The sequence below is a fragment of the Oncorhynchus keta genome, unplaced genomic scaffold, assembly GCF_023373465.1.
Source record: "Oncorhynchus keta strain PuntledgeMale-10-30-2019 unplaced genomic scaffold, Oket_V2 Un_contig_7461_pilon_pilon, whole genome shotgun sequence".
NCBI lineage: Eukaryota > Metazoa > Chordata > Actinopteri > Salmoniformes > Salmonidae > Oncorhynchus > Oncorhynchus keta.
In genome coordinates this window covers 46,768-67,150 of record NW_026289475.1, presented here as the reverse complement: position 1 = coordinate 67,150, position 20,383 = coordinate 46,768, and the positions used below count along the sequence as shown (strand labels likewise).

Below are 20,383 nucleotides of genomic sequence, written 5' to 3'. Positions count from 1 at the left end.
ACTCCTGTATCTCCCACTACCTGGCCCTCTCTAGCAGGTGAGCTGGCTACTCCCTGTATCTCCCACTACCAGGCCCTCTCTAGCAGGTGAGCTGTCTACTCCCTGTATCTCCCACTACCGGGCCCTCTCTAGCAGGTGAGCTGTCTACTACCTGTATCTCCCACTACCTGGCCTTCTCTATTAGGTGAGCTGTCTACTCCCTGTATCTCCCACTACCTGGCCCTCTCTAGCAGGTGAGCTGTCTACTCCTGTATCTCCCACTACCTGGTCCTCTCTAGCAGGTGAGCTGGCTACTCCTGTATCTCCCACTACCGGGCCCTCTCTAGCAGGTGAGCTGTCTACTCCTGTATCTCCCACTACCAGGCCCTCTCTAGCAGGTGAGCTGTCTACTCCCTGTATCTCCCACTACCTGGCCCTCTCTAGCAGGTGAGCTGTCTACTCCCTGTATCTCCCACTACCTGGCCCTCTCTAGCAGGTGAGCTGTCTACTCCCTGTATCTCCCACTACCGGGCCCTCTCTAGCAGGTGAGCTGTCTACTCCCTGTATCTCCCACTACCTGGCCCTCTCTAGCAGGTGAGCTGTCTACTCCCTGTATCTCCCACTACCTGGCCCTCTCTAGCAGGTGAGCTGTCTACTCCCTGTATCTCCCACTACCTGGCCCTCTCTAGCAGGTGAGCTGTCTACTCCCTGTATCTCCCACTACCTGGCCCTCTCTAGCAGGTGAGCTGTCTACTCCTGTATCTCCCACTACCGGCCCTCTCTAGCAGGTGAGCTGTCTACTCCCTGTATCTCCCACTAACTGGCCCTCTCTAGCAGGTGAGCTGGCTACTCCCTGTATCTCCCACTACCTGGCCCTCTCTAGCAGGTGAGCTGTCTACTCCCTGTATCTCCCACTACCTGGCCCTCTCTAGCAGGTGAGCTGTCTACTCCCTGTATCTCCCACTACCTGGCCCTCTCTAGCAGGTGAGCTGGCTACTCCCTGTCTTCATTTACCAACAGCATTCTCCACTGTATTTCTTTCTTCATGCTAGCTTATCTTGACGTAAAACCTACATGTTGCTGACCTTGAATGAGACATATAATATATGCCATTTAGAAGACGCTTTTATCCAAAGCGACTTACAGTCATGTGTGCATGTGTGCATGTGTGCATACATTCTACGTATGGGTGGTCCCGGGAATCGAACCCACTACCCTGGCGTTACAAGCGCCATGCTCTACCAACTGTGCCACAGAAGGACCACATAGACATAATTCTGATGCTCTATAAAGTGTTGGCATTGTGCTGCTTGTGACAGGCAGTAATCTCACTTCTTCTCTTGGTTCCAATTCTGCCTTCTCAGATAAAGGGAAAGACAAATTCAATGAAGAAATCAAAGGTGCCGGAGATTGTAAGTCAAATTCTATCACATACGTTTGAACACACGTTTTAATGCTTAATCCAAATGTGTTATTTTCTGACTTTATTTCACAATACTTTAGAGTTGGACATCAGATTGTTGTTCTATTTTCAGGGACAAACACAACAATAAAGTCTTTTTTCATCAAAGAAAACGAACAGATCATTGACTCTCGGTACTGTGAGAGGGGAAGCTGCGGGTACGTAATTCAGTCCGTTTGAACTCATTTAATAGATGTAGATTCAGACTGCCAAACCGATGGTATACTTCATCTCTATGTTGATCTGTTTCCATTCAGGTCAGGAAACTACTCCTTCCAAATCCCTATCAGCAAGTTCGTCCCCACCAACATGCGTGTCACTGTCCAGATGAAGTGAGTGACCAGGACATGAGACATGCTTCCTCTTGTCTCCACTTTGTTTTCCACTTGAATAATGCAATAGGTCTTGTCTTCCCACTGTGGTGGTGACAGGTTGGCATTGACTGTGGACTCTGGAAGGAGCAGGGGATAGTTTCTAAGAGGTTGTTTTACCTCCGGGGCTGATGATGGTCTGGATCCTCCCAGACATTCAGAGTCCATGCACGGGGGGGGAACTAGCAGAGTCCATGCACGGGGGGGACTAGCAGAGTCCATGCACAGGGGGAACTGGCAGAGTCCATGCACGGGGGGAACTGCAGAGTCCATGCACGGGGGGAACTAGCAGAGTCCATGCACGGGGGGGAACTGCAGAGTCCATGCACGGGGGGGAACTAGCAGAGTCCATGCACGGGGGGAACTAGCAGAGTCCATGCACGGGGGGAACTAGCAGAGTCCATGCACGGGGGGAACTAGCGGGAGCTTGTGAGTCTAAGGGCTCCATTTAATCCTTAGTGCAGTAGGGTTGCGATTTAGAATTTAAAGGCAATGTTTCTGGGCATTTGCGGAGACTGCAGTCACGTCGTTGCTGCGTATGTCGTCTCAATGGGAAATTACCTTTAAATGTCAATCACACCATACTACCGCAGACCTTCAGCGCTACGGATTGAATCGAGACTTGAGGCTTTGTCTGAATCAGACATTGGACCCCAGTGTGGCAGGACTTCCTGTTCTGTATGAGGAGATGAAGGCCTCTACTAAGACAGAGTTGCATAAGGCACATTCTCTCATTGTTGTTCACACTAATTACAAATGGTCACAGAGCACTTGGTACTTGCACTGTGGGTTTGTTGAAAGTACCGTAAATGACCACTAGGTGTCTCCTCTCCTCTGACGCAGTACCACAGAGCTGCTGGTTGTCCACCTGTGTCATAATGATGAGATGTTTAAATGCTCTGCCTTGATGGACCACGATCAAACCAACGAAGAATACAATTTCATAAATACACAGGTATGGCATCCACAGACAACACTATACTGTGGTTGCTCTCTGTTTGATAATTGCAAACTCTCTGCTCTTTGTGTGATAAAAAGTGAACAAAGAAAGTAAGAGAGTATAAAGCTTGAAAGTGTTTCTCTTTTGTTCTCTCCAGGGCTACGTCCATGAATGGCCTCTGCCAGTGTCTCGATTCTACAGGAGCTCCTACCACTTCCGCTCAGCAGTGGCTGTAAGAACTAAAAGATTTCTCCAATGTGTCCTTTCCTAAAATATCAATGTCAAACGACACTGTCCCAGTAGCCTCACAACTACTACGTGTTGTTTGTTGTGGGGGGAAAACGACCCGATCTTATAACCACAATCTAATAGAGTTGTTAAACATTAGTATGATAACATTAGTATGATAACCACCCCCTCCCTTTACTCGTCTCCCCATCTCATCGTAATGCTCTCGTCTCCCCGTAATGCTCTCGTCTCCCCGTAATGCTCTCGTCTCCCCGTAATGCTCTCGTCTCCCCGTAATGCTCTCGTCTCCCCGTAATGCTCTCGCCTCCCCTCCCGTAATGCTCTCGTCTCCCGTAATGCTCTCGTCTCCCCCGTAATGCTCTCGTCTCCCGTAATGCTCTCGTCTCCCGTAATGCTCTCGTCTCCCGTAATGCTCCCGTAATGCTCTCCTCCCCGTAATGCTCTCGTCTCCCCGTAATGCTCTCGCCTCCCGTAATGCTCTCGTCCCCGTAATGCTCTCGTCTCCCCGTAATGCTCTCGTCTCCCGTAATGCCTCGTCTCCCGTAATGCTCTCGTCTCCCCGTAATGCTCTCGTCTCCCGTAATGCTCTCGTCTCCCCGTAATGCTCTCGTCTCCCGTAATGCTCTCGTCTCCCGTAATGCTCTCGTCTCCCGTAATGCTCTCGCCTCCCCGTAATGCTCTCGCCTCCCGTCAATGCTCTCGTCTCCCGTAATGCTCTCGTCTCCCGTAATGCTCTCGTCTCCCCGTAATGCTCTCGTCTCCCCCGTGCTCTCGTCTCCCGTAATGCTCTCGTCTCCCGTAATGCTCTCGTCTCCCCGTAATGCTCTCGTCTCCCCGTAATGCTCGTCTCCCGTAATGCTCTCGTCTCCCGTGAATGCCTCGTCTCCCCGTAATGCTCTCGTCTCATCGTAATGCTCTCGTCTCCCCGTAATGCTCTCGTCTCCCCGTAATGCTCTCGTCTCCCCGTAATGCTCTCGTCTCCCCGTAATGCTCTCGTCTCCCCGTAATGCTCTCGTCTCCCCGTAATGCTCTCGTCTCCCCGTAATGCTCTCGTCTCCCCGTAATGCTCTCGTCTCCCCGTAATGCTCTCGTCTCCCCGTAATGCTCTCGTCTCCCGTAATGCTCTCGTCTCCCCGTAATGCTCTCGTCTCCCGTAATGCTCTCGTCTCATCGTAATGCTCTCGTCTCCCCGTAATGCTCTCGTCTCCCCGTAATGCTCTCGTCTCCCCGTAATGCTCTCGTCTCCCCGTAATGCTCTCGTCTCCCGTAATGCTCTCGTCTCCCCGTAATGCTCTCCTCTCCCGTAATGCTCTCCCTCTCCCCGTAATGCTCTCGTCTCCCCGTAATGCTCTCGTCTCCCGTAATGCTCTCGTCTCCCGTAATGCTCTCGTCTCATCGTCTCTCCCGTAATGCTCTCGTCTCCCCTCCCCAATAGCTCTTTCTCCATTAAAATGGAATGCTCTCTCCATGCTGGCGCTCCCAGAGAAGCTAAAATGCTCACAGATCAAAGATGAGAACTCTCCTCTAATGCCTATCTACCCTCCATTGGCTAGAATGGTTCCACCTGATCTCGCCTCCTCACGCTTGCCTTCCATCTTTGAGGACTTGTACAGTATCTCCACTGTTAGAGCCGTCACTTGTCAATGTAATAGACAATGTTGGTCTATCTCCATCCAGGGCCAGGCAGACTGCAATCCGACTCGTGGCTTCGTCTCCCGCTGTTCACAGATGCTACCACTTCAACTTCTACCGGAGGTGTGAGTGAGGAAGAAGACCTCACACTACAGTTCCTCTGGCAGGCCAGCCAGTGTCCAATGACACGGGTGTCGGTGCTTCTCTTCGTGATGTCTGGCAACCGTAATAATTCATCCACTTTGTATTGTTTTTCTATGAAATGTCCTGATTGGTGATGAGATCGTTGTATATAATCTCTTTTACAAGGACTGTAATGAGATAATATTTATTGAGACAGAATTACAGTAGATAAGAGTCGTAATGATTCACTTTGCCTTGTGACAGTTTTTGCACTATGTGAAAAGCTTGAGTTGGAACAGACCTGAACGGGATCATTTTGTTTTCAGTGGAATGTAAATGCCCAACAGGTTATTGGTTATTCATTAAACTATACATTGATCATGTCACACTGTTGGAACACAGGAGGACAGGATGAGTCACAAAGTAAAATAGTACTTATATCTCAAACTTGACTATGTAGGTAGCTAATTACATTTATTTCAGAAAGTAATTGTGTTGAATTCTGTGTTACTGCATCATTTCCTAGTAATTACCAGGTAAATACCATTGGAAACTGTAAAATAAAGTACTGAATTCTCTGTTCTGAAGCAGCTACTTCCATCCAGGATCAACTTTATCATTCAGACGCAAATTTAGAATGACGTCAGTTGCCTACAACACACACCACCACAACACAACTTTTAAACCAACGGCTACAAGGGATTCTAACCAATGTCTCCCTGTCTCCTCTCCTCTGTTCTAACCAATAGAGATGTCTCCTCTCCTTTATTCTAACCCATAGAGATGTCTCCTCTCCTTTATTCTAACCAATGTCTCCCTGTCTCCTCTCCTCTATTCTAACCAATGTCTCCCTGTCTCCTCTGTTCTAACCAATAGAGATGTCTCCTCTCCTCTATTCTAACCAATAGAGATGTCTCTCGCCTTTATTCTAACCCATAAGATGTCTCCTCTCCTCCTAACCAATGTCTCCCTGTCTCCTCTCCTCTATTCTAACCAATAGAGATGTCTCCTCTCCTTTATTCTAACTCATAGAGATGTCTCCTCTCCTTTATTCTAACCTATAGAGATGTCTCCATCATTTCCTCTATTCTAACCAATAAGATGTCTCCTCTCCTCTATTCTAATGTCTCCCTGTCTCTCCCTTTATTCTAACCAATAGAGATGTCTCTCTCCTCTATTCTAACCAATGTCTCCTGTCTCTTCCCTTTATTCTAACCAATAGAGATGTCTCCTCTCCTTTATTCTAACCCATAAGATGTCTCCTCTCCTCTATTCCCCATAGAGATGTCTCCTCTCCTCTATTCTAACCAATGTCTCCTGTCTCCTCTCCTCTATTCTAACCAATGTCTCCCTGTCTCCTCTCCTCTGTTCTAACCAATAGAGATGTCTCCTCTCCTCTATTCTAACCAATAGAGATGTCTCCTCTCCTTTATTGTAACCCGTAGAGATGTCTCCTCTCCTTTATTCTAACCTGTAGAGATGTCTCCTCTCCTCTATTCTAACCAATAGAGATGTCTCCTCTCCTCTATTCTAACCAATGTCTCCCTGTCTCCTCTCCTCTATTCTAACCAATAGAGATGTCTCCCTGTCTCCTCTCCTTTATTCTAACCAATAGAGATGTCTCCTCTCCTCTATTCTAACCAATGTCTCCCTGTCTCCTCTCCTCTATTCTAACCAATAGAGATGTCTCCTCTCCTTTATTCTAACCCATAGAGATGTCTCCTCTCCTTTATTCTAACCCATAGAGATGTCTCCTCTCCTCTATTCTAACCAATGTCTCCCTGTCTCCTCTCCTCTATTCTAACCAATAGAGATGTCTCCTCTCCTTTATTCTAACCAATAGAGATGTCTCCTCTCCTTTATTCTAACCAATAGAGATGTCTCCTCTCCTTTATTCTAACCAATAGAGATGTCTCCTCTCCTCTATTCTAACCAATGACTCCCTGTCTCCTCTCCTTTATTCTAACCAATAGAGATGTCTCCTCTCCTTTATTCTAACCAATAGAGATGTCTCCTCTCCTTTATTCTAACCAATAGAGATGTCTCCTCTCCTTTATTCTAACCAATAGAGACATCTCCTCTTCTCTATTCTAACCAATAGAGATGTCTCCTCTCCTTTATTCTATGGGAGATGGAGGGATGGATGAGGGACAGAGGGGGTTGGAGGGATAGAATGGGGAGATGGAGGGATATAGGGAGGAAGATGGAGGAAGAAATGGGAGATAGAGGGATGGATGAGGGACAGAGGGGTTGGAGGGATAGAATGGGGAGATGGAGGGAGGGAGAGATAGATGGAGGACTGAGATGGAGGAAGAAATGAGGGATGGAGGGAGAAGTGGGGGACAGATGGGGAGAGAGATGAGGGGAGAGATGGGGGATGGAGGGAGAAGTGGGGAATGGAGTGGGGGATGGATGGAGGACGGGGGGGTGGAGGGAGATGGGGGGTGGGGAATAGATGGGGAATGGAGTGGGGGATGGAGGGAGGGATGGAGGACGGGGGGGTGGAGGCTAGATGGAGAGATGGGAAGGATAGAAGGAGATGGGGGATGGAGGGAGGGATGGGGAATAGATGGGATTGGAGAAAGAAATGGGGGAGGGAAGGATGGAGGGATAGATGGGGGATGGGGAGATGGGGGGTGGAGGGAGGGATCAGGGAGAGAGATGGGTATGGATGGAGGGAGAGATAGATGGGGTATGGAGGGAGAGATGGCAAATGGGGGATGAGGGAGAGGTGGGATGGAGGAAGAAATGGGGGATGGAGGGATAGATGGGGAATGGAGGGGAGATGGATGGAGGGATCACAGAGATGGGGGATGGGGGGTGGAGTGAGAGATGGGGATGAATGGAGGGAGAAATGGGGGTGATGGATGGAGAGAGAGAGAGAGAGAGAGGGGTAGAGGGAGGGATAGGGGGTTGAGGGATAAATGGGGGAATGAGGGAGAAAAGTTGGTTGGAGTGTATTAGAGATGTTAGAACAAACGATAAGTGGACGCTGTAGGTCTGCATGAATTAGCTGTGTGTTATGATGTTATTATCCTGATCAAACAGGACCCCACCGTCACAGGACCCCACCGTCACAGGACTCCACCGTCACAGGACCCCACCGTCACAGGACCCCACAGGATCCCACCGACAGGACCCCACCGTCACAGGACCACACAGGACCCCACCATCACATATTTACAGGACCCCACCGACAGGACCCCACAGGACCCAGTAGGACCCCACCGTACAGGACCAGACATCACAGGACCCCACCGTCACAGGACCAGTTCAGGACCCCACCATCACAGGACCCCACAGGACCCCACCGTCATAGGACCCCACCGTCACAGGACCCCACCATCACAGGACCCCAGGACCACACCGTCACAGGACCCCACAGGACCACACTTTCACAGCACCCTACCGTCACAGGACCCCACCGTAAGGACCCCACAGGACCCCACAGGACCACACCGTCACAGGACCACACCGTCACAGGACCCCACAGGACCCCACAGGACCACACCGTCACAGGACCACACCGTCACAGGACCCCACAGGACCCCACCGTCATGTCAGGACCCCACCGCAAGCACCCCACCGTCATTTCCCCAGGACCAGACCGTCACAGGACCCCACAGGACCCCACCGTCACAGCACCCCACCGTCACAGGACCACAGGACCCCACCGTCACAGGACCCCACAGGACCCCACCGTCACAGGACCACACCGTCACAGGACCACAGGACCCCACCGTCACAGGACCACACCGTACAGGACCACACAGGACCCCACCGTCACAGGACCCCACAGGACCCCACCGTCTGTCACAGGACCACACCGTCAAGGACCCCACCATCACAGGACCCCACCGTCACAGGACCCCACAGGACCCCACCGTCACAGCACCCCACCGTTCTGAACCCCACAGGACCAGACCGTCACAGACCCCACCGTCACAGGACCCCACAGGACCCCACCGTCACAGCACCCCACCGTCACAGGACCCCACCGTCACAGTACCCCACAGGACCCCACCGTCACAGGACCACACCGTCCTACAGGACCCCACAGGACCCCACCATCACAGCACCCCACCGTCACAGGACCCCACCGTCACAGGACCCCACCGTCACAGGACCAGACCATCACAGGACCCCACCATCACAGCACCCCACCGTCACAGGACCAACCGTCACAGGACCCCACCGTCACAGCACCCCACCGTTCAGCACCCCACCGTCAGAGCACCCCTCCGTCACAGCACCCTAGGACCCCACCGTAGGACCCCACAGGACCCCACTGTCACAGGACCACACCGTCCAGGACCCCATTCTAGGACCCCACAGGACCCCACAGTCCCCACTCACAGCACCCCACCGTCACAGGACCCCATCACAGGACCCCACAGGACCCCACAGTCCCCTCCGTCACAGCACCCCACCGTCTAGGACCCCATGTCTCAGGACCCCACCGTCACAGGACCCCACCGTCTAGGACCACACCATCAGGACCAGATGTCCCCACCATCACAGCTCCCCATTCTAACCCCACCGTCACAGGACCCCACCGTCTCAGCACCCCACCGTCTAGGACCACACCGTAAGGACCCCACCATCACAGCACCCCACCGTCACAGCACCCCACCATTCTACCCCACCGTCACAGGACCCCACCGTCCACAGCACCCCACCGTCACAGCACCCCACCGTCACAGCACCCCACAGGACCCCACCGTCACAGGACCCCACAGGACCCCACCGTCACAGGACCACACCGTCACAGGACCCCACCGTCACAGGACCCCACAGGACCCCACAGGACCCCTACCGTCACAGCACCTCCGTCTCCTCTAGGACCCCACAGGACCACACCGTAGAGGACCCCTCCGTCACAGGACCACACCGTCTCCCCACAGGACCACACCGTCTACCGTCACCCACACCGTCACAGGACCCCACAGGACCCCACCGTCACAGGTCCCCACAGGACCCCACCGTCTAGGACCCCACAGAACCCCACCGTCACAGGACCCCATTCCACACCGTCCACAGGACCCCACCGTCACAGGACCCCACCGTCTCAGGACCACACCATCACAGGACCAGACCATCACAGGACCCCACCATCACAGCACCCCACCGTCACAGGACCCCACCGTACAGACCCCACCGTCTCAGGACCCCACCGTCACAGGACCAACCGTCACAGGACCCCACCGTCTCCCACCGTCACACGACCCCACCGTCTAGGACCACACTGTCACAGGACCCCACCATCACAGGACCCCACCGTCACAGGACCACACCATTACGGTCACAGGACCCCACAGGACCAGACCATCATGGACCCCACCGTCACAGGACCACACCGTCAAGGACCACACCGTCAGGACCACACCGTCACAGGACCCAACCGTACAGGACCCCACCGTCACAGGACCCCACCGACAGGACCACACCGTCACAGGACCCCACAGTCAGAGGACCCCACAGGACCAGACCGTCACAGGACCCCACAGGACCACACCGTCAGAGGACCCCACAGGACCAGACCGTCACAGGACCCCACAGGACCAGATGGACCCCACAGGACCAGACCGTCACAGGACCCCACCGTCACAGGACCACACCGTAACAGGACCCCACAGGACCACACCGTCACAGGACCCCACCGTCACAGGACCACACCGTCACAGGACCCCACAGGACCCCACCGTCACAGGACCCCACAGGACCCCACAGGACCCCACCGTCACAGGACCCCACAGGACCCCACCATCACAGGACCCCACAGGACCACACCGTCACAGCACCCCACCATCACAGCACCCCACCGTCACAGGACCCCACCGTCACAGGACCCCACAGGACCCCACAGGACCACAGCGTGGACCACAGCGTCACAGGACCCCACCGTCACAGGACCCCACCGTCCACAGCACCCCACCGTGGACCCCACCGTCACAGGACACCCCACCGTCACAGCACCCCACAGGACCCCACCGTCACAGGACCCCAGGACCCCACTGTCACAGGACCACACCGTCACAGGACCCCACCGTCACAGGACCCCACAGGACCCCACAGGACCCCACCGTGGCACCCCACCGTCACAGGACCCCACCGTCACAGGACCCCACAGGACCCCACCGTCACAGCACCACACCGTCACAGGACCCCACCGTCACAGGACCCCACCGTCACAGGACCCCACCGTCACAGGACCAGACCATCACAGGACCCCACCATCACAGCACCCCACCGTCACAGGACCCCACCGTCACAGGACCCCACCGTCCACAGCACCCCACCGTCACAGGACCACACCGTCACAGGAGGCACCCCACCGTCAAGCACCCCACCGTGGACCCCACCGTCAGCACCCCACCGGCACCCCACAGGACCCCACCGTCACAGGACCCCACAGGACCCCACCGTCACAGGACCACACCGTCACAGGACCCCACCGTCACAGGACCCCACAGGACCCCACAGGACCCCACCGTCACAGCACCCCACCGTCACAGGACCACACCGTAACAGGACCCCACAGGACCACACCGTCACAGGACCCCACCGTCACAGGACCACACCGTCACAGGACCCCACAGGACCACACCGTCACAGGACCCCACCGTCACAGGACCACACCGTCACAGGACCCCACAGGACCCCACCGTGGACCCCACAGGACCCCACCGTCACAGGACCCCACAGAACCCCACCGTCACAGGACCCCACAGGACCCCACAGGACCACACCGACAGGACCCCACCGTCACAGGACCCCACCGTCACAGGACCACACCATCACAGGACCAGACCATCACAGGGGGATCACAGGTCACAGGACCCCACCGTCAGGACCCCACCGGGGACCCCACCGTCACAGGACCCCACCGTCACACGGACCCCACCGTCACAGGACCCCACCGTCACAGGACCCCACCATCACAGGACCCCACCGGGACCACACCATCACAGGACCACACGGTCACAGGACCCCACAGGACCAGACCATCACAGGACCCCACCGTCACAGGACCACACCGTCACAGGACCCCACAGGACCCCACCGTCAGGAGGATCCAACCGTCACAGGACCCCACCGTCAGGACCCCACCGGGACCACACCGTCACAGGACCCCACAGTCAGAGGACCCCACAGGACCAGACCGTCACAGGACCCCACAGGACCACACCGTGAGGACCCCACAGGACCAGACCGTCACAGGACCCCACAGGACCAGACCGTCACAGGACCCCACAGGACCAGACCGTCACAGGACCCCACCGTCACAGGACCACACCGTAACAGGACCCCACAGGACCACACCGTCACCCCCCCACCGTCACAGGACCCCACCGGGACCCCACAGGACCCCACCGTCACAGGACCCCACAGGACCCCACAGGACCCCACCGTCACAGGACCCCACAGGACCCCACAGGACCCCACCGTCACAGGACCCCACAGGACCACACCGTCACAGCACCCCACCATCACAGCACCCCACCGTCACAGGACCCCACCGTCACAGGACCCCACAGGACCCCACAGGACCACAGCGTCACAGGACCACAGCGTCACAGGACCCCACCGTCACAGGACCCCACAGGACCCCACAGGACCCCACCGTCACAGGACCCCACCGTCACAGGACCCCACCGTCACAGGACCCCACTGGGACCCCACAGGACCCCACAGGACCCCACCGTCACAGGACCCCACCGTCACAGGACCACACCATCACAGGACCAGACCATCACAGGACCAGACCATCACAGGGACCCCACCGTCACAGGACCCCACCATCACACGGGGACCCCACCACCCGTCACAGGACCACACCGTCACAGGACCCCACCATCACAGGACCACACCGGGGACCCCACCGTCACAGGACCCCACAGGACCAGACCGTCACAGGACCCCACCGTCACAGGACCACAACGTCACAGGACCCCACAGGACCACACTGTCACAGGACCCCACCGTCACAGGACCCTACCGTATCAGGACCCCACCGTCACAGGACCCCACAGTATCAGGACCCCACCGTCACAGGACCCCACAGTCACAGGACCACACCGTCACAGGACCAGACCGTCACAGGACCCCACAGGACCAGACCGTCACAGGACCCCACAGGACCCCACCGTCACAGGACCCCACCGTCACAGGACCACACCGTCACAGGACCCCACAGGACCACACCGTCACAGGACCCCACCATCACAGGACCACACCGTCACAGGACCCCACAGGACCCCACCGCCACAGGACCCCACAGGACCCCACAGGACCCCACCGTCACAGGACCCCACAGGACCACACCGTCACAGCACCCCACCATCACAGCACCCCACCGTCACAGGACCCCACCGTCACAGGACCCCACAGGACCCCACAGGACCACAGGACGTCACAGGACCCCACCGTCACAGGACCCCACAGGACCCCACCGTCACAGGACCCCACCGTCACAGGACCCCACCGTCACAGGACCCCACTGTCACAGCCCACAGGACCCCACAGGACCCCACCGTCACAGGACCCCACCGTCACAGGACCACACCATCACAGGACCACACCATCACAGGACCAGACCATCACAGCACCCCACCGTCACAGCACCCCACCGTCACAGCACCCCACCATCACAGGACCCCACCATCACAGGACCCCACCGTCACAGGACCACACCGTCACAGGACCCCACCATCACAGGACCACACCGTCACAGGACCCCACAGGACCCCACCGTCACAGGACCCCACAGGACCAGACCGTCACAGGACCACAACGTCACAGGACCCCACAGGACCACACTGTCACAGGACCCCACCGTCACAGGACCCTACCGTATCAGGACCCCACCGTCACAGGACCCCACAGTCACAGGACCACACCGTCACAGGACCAGACCGTCACAGGACCCCACAGGACCAGACCGTCACAGGACCCCACCCACACCGTCACAGGACCCCACCATCACAGGACCACACCGTCACAGGACCACACCGTCACAGGACCCCACAGGACCACACCGTCACAGGACCCCACAGGACCACACCGTCACAGGACCCCACCGTCACAGGACCCCACAGGACCCCACCGTCACAGGACCACACCGTCACAGGACCCCACAGGACCACACCGTCACAGGACCCCACCGTCACAGGACCCCACAGGACCAGACCGTCACCTTACCCCACCGTCACAGGACCCCCCCACCGTCACAGCACCCCACCGTCACAGGACCCCACCGTCACAGGACCCCACAGGACGTCACACACCGTCACAGGACCCCACCGTCACAGGACCCCACAGGACCCCACAGGACCCCACCATCACAGCACCCCACCGTCACAGGACCCCACCCTCACAGGACCCCACCGTCACAGGACCCCACAGGACCCCACCGTCACAGGACCCCACCGTCACAGGACCCCACCGTCACAGGACCCCACCGTCACAGGACCACACCGTCACAGGACCACACCATCACAGGACCCCACCATCACAGGACCACACCGTCACAGGACCACACCGTCACAGGACCACACCATCACAGGACCCCACAGGACCAGACCGTCACAGGACCCCACCGTCACAGGACCACACCGTCACAGGACCCCACAGGACCAGACCGTCACAGGACCCCACCGTCACAGGACCACACCGTCACAGGACCCCACCGTCACAGGACCCCACAGTCACAGGACCCCACCGTCACAGGACCCCACCGTCACAGGACCACACCGTCACAGGACCCCACCGTCACAGGACCCCACCGTCACAGGGCAACACCGTCACAGGACCCCAGCACCCCACCGTCACAGGACCCCACCGTCACAGGACCCCACCGTCACAGGACCCCACCGTCACAGGACCCCACCGTCACAGGACCCCACAGTCACAGGACCACACCGTCACAGGACCACACCGTCACAGGACCCCACAGGACCCCACCGTCACAGGACCACACCGTCACAGGACCACACCGTCACAGGACCCCACAGGACCACACCGTCACAGGACCAGACCGTCACAGGACCCCACCGTCACAGGACCCCACAGCACCCCAGCGTCACAGGACCCCACCGTCACAGGACCCCACCGTCACAGGACCCCACCGTCACAGTACCCCACCGTCACAGGACCCCACCGTCACAGGACCCCACCGTCACAGGACCCCACCGTCACAGGACCCCACCGTCACAGGACCCCACAGGACCAGACCGTCACAGGACCCCACAGGACCAGACCGTCACAGGACCCCACCGTCACAGGACCACACCGTCACAGGACCACACCGTCACAGGACCACACCGTCACAGGACCCCACAGGACCCCACCGTCACAGGACCCCACCGTCACAGGACCCCACAGGACCCCACCGTCACAGGACCACACCGTCACAGGACCCCACCGTCACAGGACCCCACAGGACCACACCGTCACAGGACCCCACAGGACCCCACCGTCACAGGACCACACCGTCACAGGACCAGACCGTCACAGGACCCCACCGTCACAGGACCCCACCGTCACAGGACCCCACACTGTCACAGGACCCCCATCACAGGACCCCACCGGACCCCACCGTCACAGGACCCCACACAGGACCACACCGTCACAGGACCAGACTGTCACAGGGACCCCACAGGACCAGACCGTCACAGGACCCCACAGGACCAGACCGTCCAGGACCCCACCGTCATTAACCCCACAGGACCCCACCGTCACAGGACCACACCGTCACAGGACCCCACAGGACCCAGGACCACCGTCACAGGACCCCACCGTCACAGGACCCCACAGGACCCCACCGTCACAGGACCACACCATCACAGGACCCCACAGGACCCCACCGTCACAGGACCACACCGTCACAGGACCCCACACCCCCACCGTCACAGGACCACACCGTCACAGGACCCCACACGAACCCCCCCAGAAGTCACAGGACCACACCGTCTTACCGTCACAGGACCCCACAGGACCCCACAGGACCAACCGTCACAGGACCACACTCTGACCACACCGACAGGACCACACCGTCACAGGACCCCACAGGACCAGTAGGACCCCACAGGACCCCACCGTCACAGGACCCCACCGACAGGACCCCACCGTCACAGGACTCCACCGGGAAGAGTCACAGGACCACACCGTCCCCCTGGACCCCACCTGGACCCCACAGGACCCCACCGTCACAGGACCCCACAGGACCCCACCGTCACAGGACCCCACCGTCACAGGACCCCCACAGGACCCCACCGTCACAGGACCCCACAGTCACAGGACCCCACAGTCACAGGACCCCACCGTCACAGGACCCCACAGGATCCCACCGTCACAGCACCCCACCGTCACAGGACCCCACAGGACCAGACCGTCACAGGACCCCACCGTCACAGGACCCCACAGGACCAGACCGTCACAGGACCCCACCGTCACAGGACCCCACAGGGGTCACAGGACCCCACCGTCACAGCACCCCACCGTCACAGGACCAGACCGTCACAGGACCCCACAGGACCAGACCGTCACAGGACCACACCGTCAGGACCCCACAGGACCAGACCGTCACAGGACCCCACCGTCACAGGACCCCACAGGACCCCACCGTCACAGGACCAGACCGTCAGGACCCCAGGACCACACCGTCACTCATTTAGTCATCAACTACTTCCTTCATTAAAACTAAAGAACAAAATATCCGGTAGACATGACGTGGTCTTACAACCAGAAACACAGAGGAACACGTTGACACACCACCCATCTGTGTGTGTTTTATGACTTATTCAAGCGTAGAAGCAGCACTCTGAAAGACTAATTAGGTGGCAGTAGACGGCGTGGAGAATGACGGCTGGAGGCAGAGTCAGAGACACGCTGTGCTCTACCTGGAGGGATGGGAGAAACTGTAGAAGATTCTGCTGCATTATGACGAACAGTGAAGACACTGGTTAGCCAGGCGGTGAGGAGTAGGCTGTAGCTGACAGGGGTGGAGGCAGAGAGAGGCAGAGAGGGTAGACTAGGCTGTGGCTGACAGGGGTGGAGGCAGAGAGGGTAGACTAGGCTGTGGCTGACAGGGGTGGAGGCAGAGAGAGGCAGAGAGGGTAGACTAGGCTGTGGCTGACAGGGGTGGAGGCAGAGAGAGTAGACTAGGCTGTGGCTGACAGGGGTGGAGGCAGAGAGAGTAGACTAGGCTGTGGCTGACAGGGGTGGAGGCAGAGAGAGTAGACTAGGCTGGGACAGGGGGTGGGGGGGACAGAGGCACACAGCCCAGACCACACACCAGCAGCATTCCCACAAGCCTCTGCAACAGAGATGGACGTAGAGGTGAGTTACTGCCACAGAAAACATTTTATAAATATCTGCATATAGAATGTATTATTTATTAGTACACAGAGGCTCTATAGAATGTATTATTTATTAGTACACAGAGGCTCTGTAGAATGTATTATTTATTAGTACACAGAGGCTCTATAGAATGTATTATTTATTAGTACACAGAGGCTCTGTAGAATGTATTATTTATTAGTACACAGAGGCTCTATAGAATGTATTATTTATTTACACAGAGGCTCTATAGAATGTATGATTTATTAGTACACAGAGGCTCTATAGAATGTATTATTTATTATACACAGAGGCTCTGTAGAATGTATTATTTATTAGTACACAGAGGCTCTATAGAATGTATTATTTATTAGTACACAGAGGCTCTGTAGAATGTATTATTTATTAGTACACAGAGGCTCTGTAGAATGTATTATTTATTAGTACACAGAGGCTCTATAGAATGTATTATTTATTAGTACACAGAGGCTCTATAGAATGTATTATTTATTAGTACACAGAGGCTCTATAGAATGTATTATTTATTAGTACACAGAGGCTCTGTAGAATGTATTATTTATTTGTACACAGAGGCTCTGTAGAATGTATTATTTATTTGTACACAGAGGCTCTATAGAATGTAGTGATTCAGTTACTTTTAATGTGTTCTTCTGTCTACAATGTAAGTACTAAAGCACAAATAGCCTGTTTAATCACTGGGTGAACATGATGCATGTTATAGGTATGTACGTGTTAGTTGGGGTACACAGCCTGCTAACATTTGTGTATTAATAACATTCGCGTGATGCCAAATCGATAAAAGATGTATTGCAAATTATGTTTAGATATTTTCATCGAATTTGTGTGCCTAGGCTACTTGGATTTTTTATTTTTTTAATAGAAGAGAGAATTTCAGAAGAGAAAGGGACTCTACACTGAGTGGACAAAACATTAAGAACACCTTCATACTAATCCACTCCACCACCCTATTGCCCTCAGAACAGCCTCAATTCATCAGGTCATGGACTCTACAAGGTGTTGAAAGTGTTCCACAGGGATGCTGGTCCATGTTGACTCCAGTGCTTCACACAGTTGTGTCAAGTTGTCTGGATGTTCTTTGGGTGGTGGACCATTCTTAATACACACAGACAACTGTTGAGGATGAAAAACCCAGCAGCGTTGTAGTTCTTAACGCAAACCTGTGAGCCTGGCACCTTCTTGGCTCCCGAGTGGGGCAGCGGTCTAAGGCACTACATCTCAGTGCAAGAGGCGTCACTACAGTCCCTGGTTCGAATCCAGGTTGTATCACAACCGGCCGTGATTTGGACTCCCATAGGGTGGCGCACAATTGGCCCAGCGTCGTTTGGCCGGTGTAGGTCGTCATTGTAAATAATAATTTGTTCTTAATTAACTGACTTGCCTAGTTAAGTAAAGGTTCAATACTACCAGGTTCAAATACACTTCAATATTCTGTCTTGGCTGTTCACCCTCTGACACAAACACAATCCACGTCTCATTGGTCTCAAGGCTGAGAACTCCTCCTTTAACATGTCTCCTCCCCTTCATCTTTAACATGTCTCCTCCCCTTCATCTTTAACATGTCTCCTCCCCTTCATTTTTAACATGTCTCCTCCCCTTCATCTTTAACATGTCTCCTCCCCTTCATTTTTAACATGTCTCCTCCCCTTCATTTTTAACCTGTCTCCTCCCCTTCATCTTTAACATGTCTCCTCCCCTTCATCTTTAACATGTCTCCTCCCCTTCATTTTTAACCTGTCTCCTCCCCTTCATTTTTAACATGTCTCCTCCCCTTCATCTTTAACCTGTCTCCTCCCCTTCATTTTTAACCTGTCTCCTCCCCTTCATTTTTAACATGTCTCCTCCCCTTCATTTTTAACATGTCTCCTCCCCTTCATCTTTAACCTGTCTCCTCCCCTTCATCTTTAACCTGTCTCCTCCCCTTCATTTTTAACCTGTCTCCTCCCCTTCATTTTTAACCTGTCTCCTCCCCTTCATCTTTAACATGTCTCCTCCCCTTCATCTTTAACATGTCTCCTCCCCTTCATCTTTAACATGTCTCCTCCCCTTCATCTTTAACATGTCTCCTCCCCTTCATCTTTAACATGTCTCCTCCCCTTCATCTTTAACATGTCTCCCCCTTCATCTTTAACCCGTCTCCCCCCCTTCATCTTTAACCCGTCTCCTCCCCTTCATCTTTAACCCGTCTCCCCCCCTTCATCTTTAACCCGTCTCCTCCCCTTCATCTTTAACCCGTCTCCTCCCCTTCATCTTTAACCCGTCTCCTCCCCTTCATCTTTAACCCGTCTCCCCCTTCATCTTTAACCTGTCTCCTCCCCTTCATCTTTAACCCGTCTCCTCCCCTTCATCTTTAACCCGTCTCCCTCCCCTTCATCTTTAACCCGTCTCCTCCCCTTCATCTTTAACCCGTCTCCTCCCCTTCATCTTTAACCCGTCTCCTCCCCTTCATCTTTAACCCGTCTCCTCCCCTTCATCTTTAACCCGTCTCCTCCCCTTCATCTTTAACCTGTCTCCTCCCCTTCATCTTTAACCTGTCTCCTCCCCTTCATCTTTAACCCGTCTCCTCCCCTTCATCTTTAACCCGTCTCCTCCCCTTCATCTTTAACCCGTCTCCTCCCCTTCATCTTTAACCCGTCTCCTCCCCTTCATCTTTAACCCGTCTCCTCCCCTTCATCTTTAACCTGTCTCCTCCCCTTCATCTTTAACCCGTCTCCTCCCCTTCATCTTTAACCCGTCTCCTCCCCTTCATCTTTAACCTGTCTCCTCCCCTTCATCTTTAACCCGTCTCCTCCCCTTCATCTTTAACCCGTCTCCTCCCCTTCATCTTTAACCCGTCTCCTCCCCTTCATCTTTAACCCGTCTCCTCCCCTTCATCTTTAACCCGTCTCCTCCCCTTCATCTTTAACCCGTCTCCCCCTTCATCTTTAACCTGTCTCCCCTTCATCTTTAACCTGTCTCCTCCCTTCATCTTTAACCTGTCTCCTCCCTCTTCATCTTTAACCTGTCTCCTCCCCTTCATCTTTAACCCGTCTCCCCCCTTCATCTTTAACCCGTCTCCTCCCCTTCATCTTTAACCCGTTCTCACTCCTCCCCTTCATCTTTAACCTGTCTCCTCCCCTTCATCTTTGTAACATGAATCCCAAATTCATCTTTAACCTGTCTCAAAGAACTCCAGATGTTTCATCTTTAACCCATGTCTCCCCTCAGATGTTCTTTAACCCGTCTCCCCCTTCATCTTTAACCTGTCTC

General features: G+C 55.2%; 1 protein-coding gene and 1 long non-coding RNA gene across 3 annotated transcripts in view; one reads left to right on the top strand and one right to left on the bottom strand.

Moving 5' to 3' along the window:
* Positions 1-3,023, top strand: part of LOC127926385 (myelin regulatory factor-like protein) — a 36,943-nt gene extending 33,920 nt beyond the window's left edge. The window contains 5 exon segments of the mRNA XM_052511775.1: positions 1,344-1,391; positions 1,515-1,599; positions 1,699-1,773; positions 2,656-2,767; positions 2,910-3,023. Of these exon segments, the coding sequence (XP_052367735.1) occupies positions 1,344-1,391; positions 1,515-1,599; positions 1,699-1,773; positions 2,656-2,767; positions 2,910-3,023 (434 nt within the window).
* Positions 3,024-19,526: 16,503 nt separating this feature from the next.
* Positions 19,527-20,048, bottom strand: LOC127926384 (uncharacterized). 2 transcript variants are annotated; one of them, XR_008124028.1, is made up of 3 exons: positions 19,916-20,048; positions 19,691-19,815; positions 19,527-19,640 (listed from the first exon to the last, which is right to left on the bottom strand). It is a non-coding gene; the product is annotated as an uncharacterized LOC127926384 (long non-coding RNA). The 2 variants fall into 2 exon arrangements; XR_008124027.1 differs by having other exon boundaries at positions 19,941-20,048.
* Between the last annotated feature and the right edge of the window lie 335 nt (positions 20,049-20,383).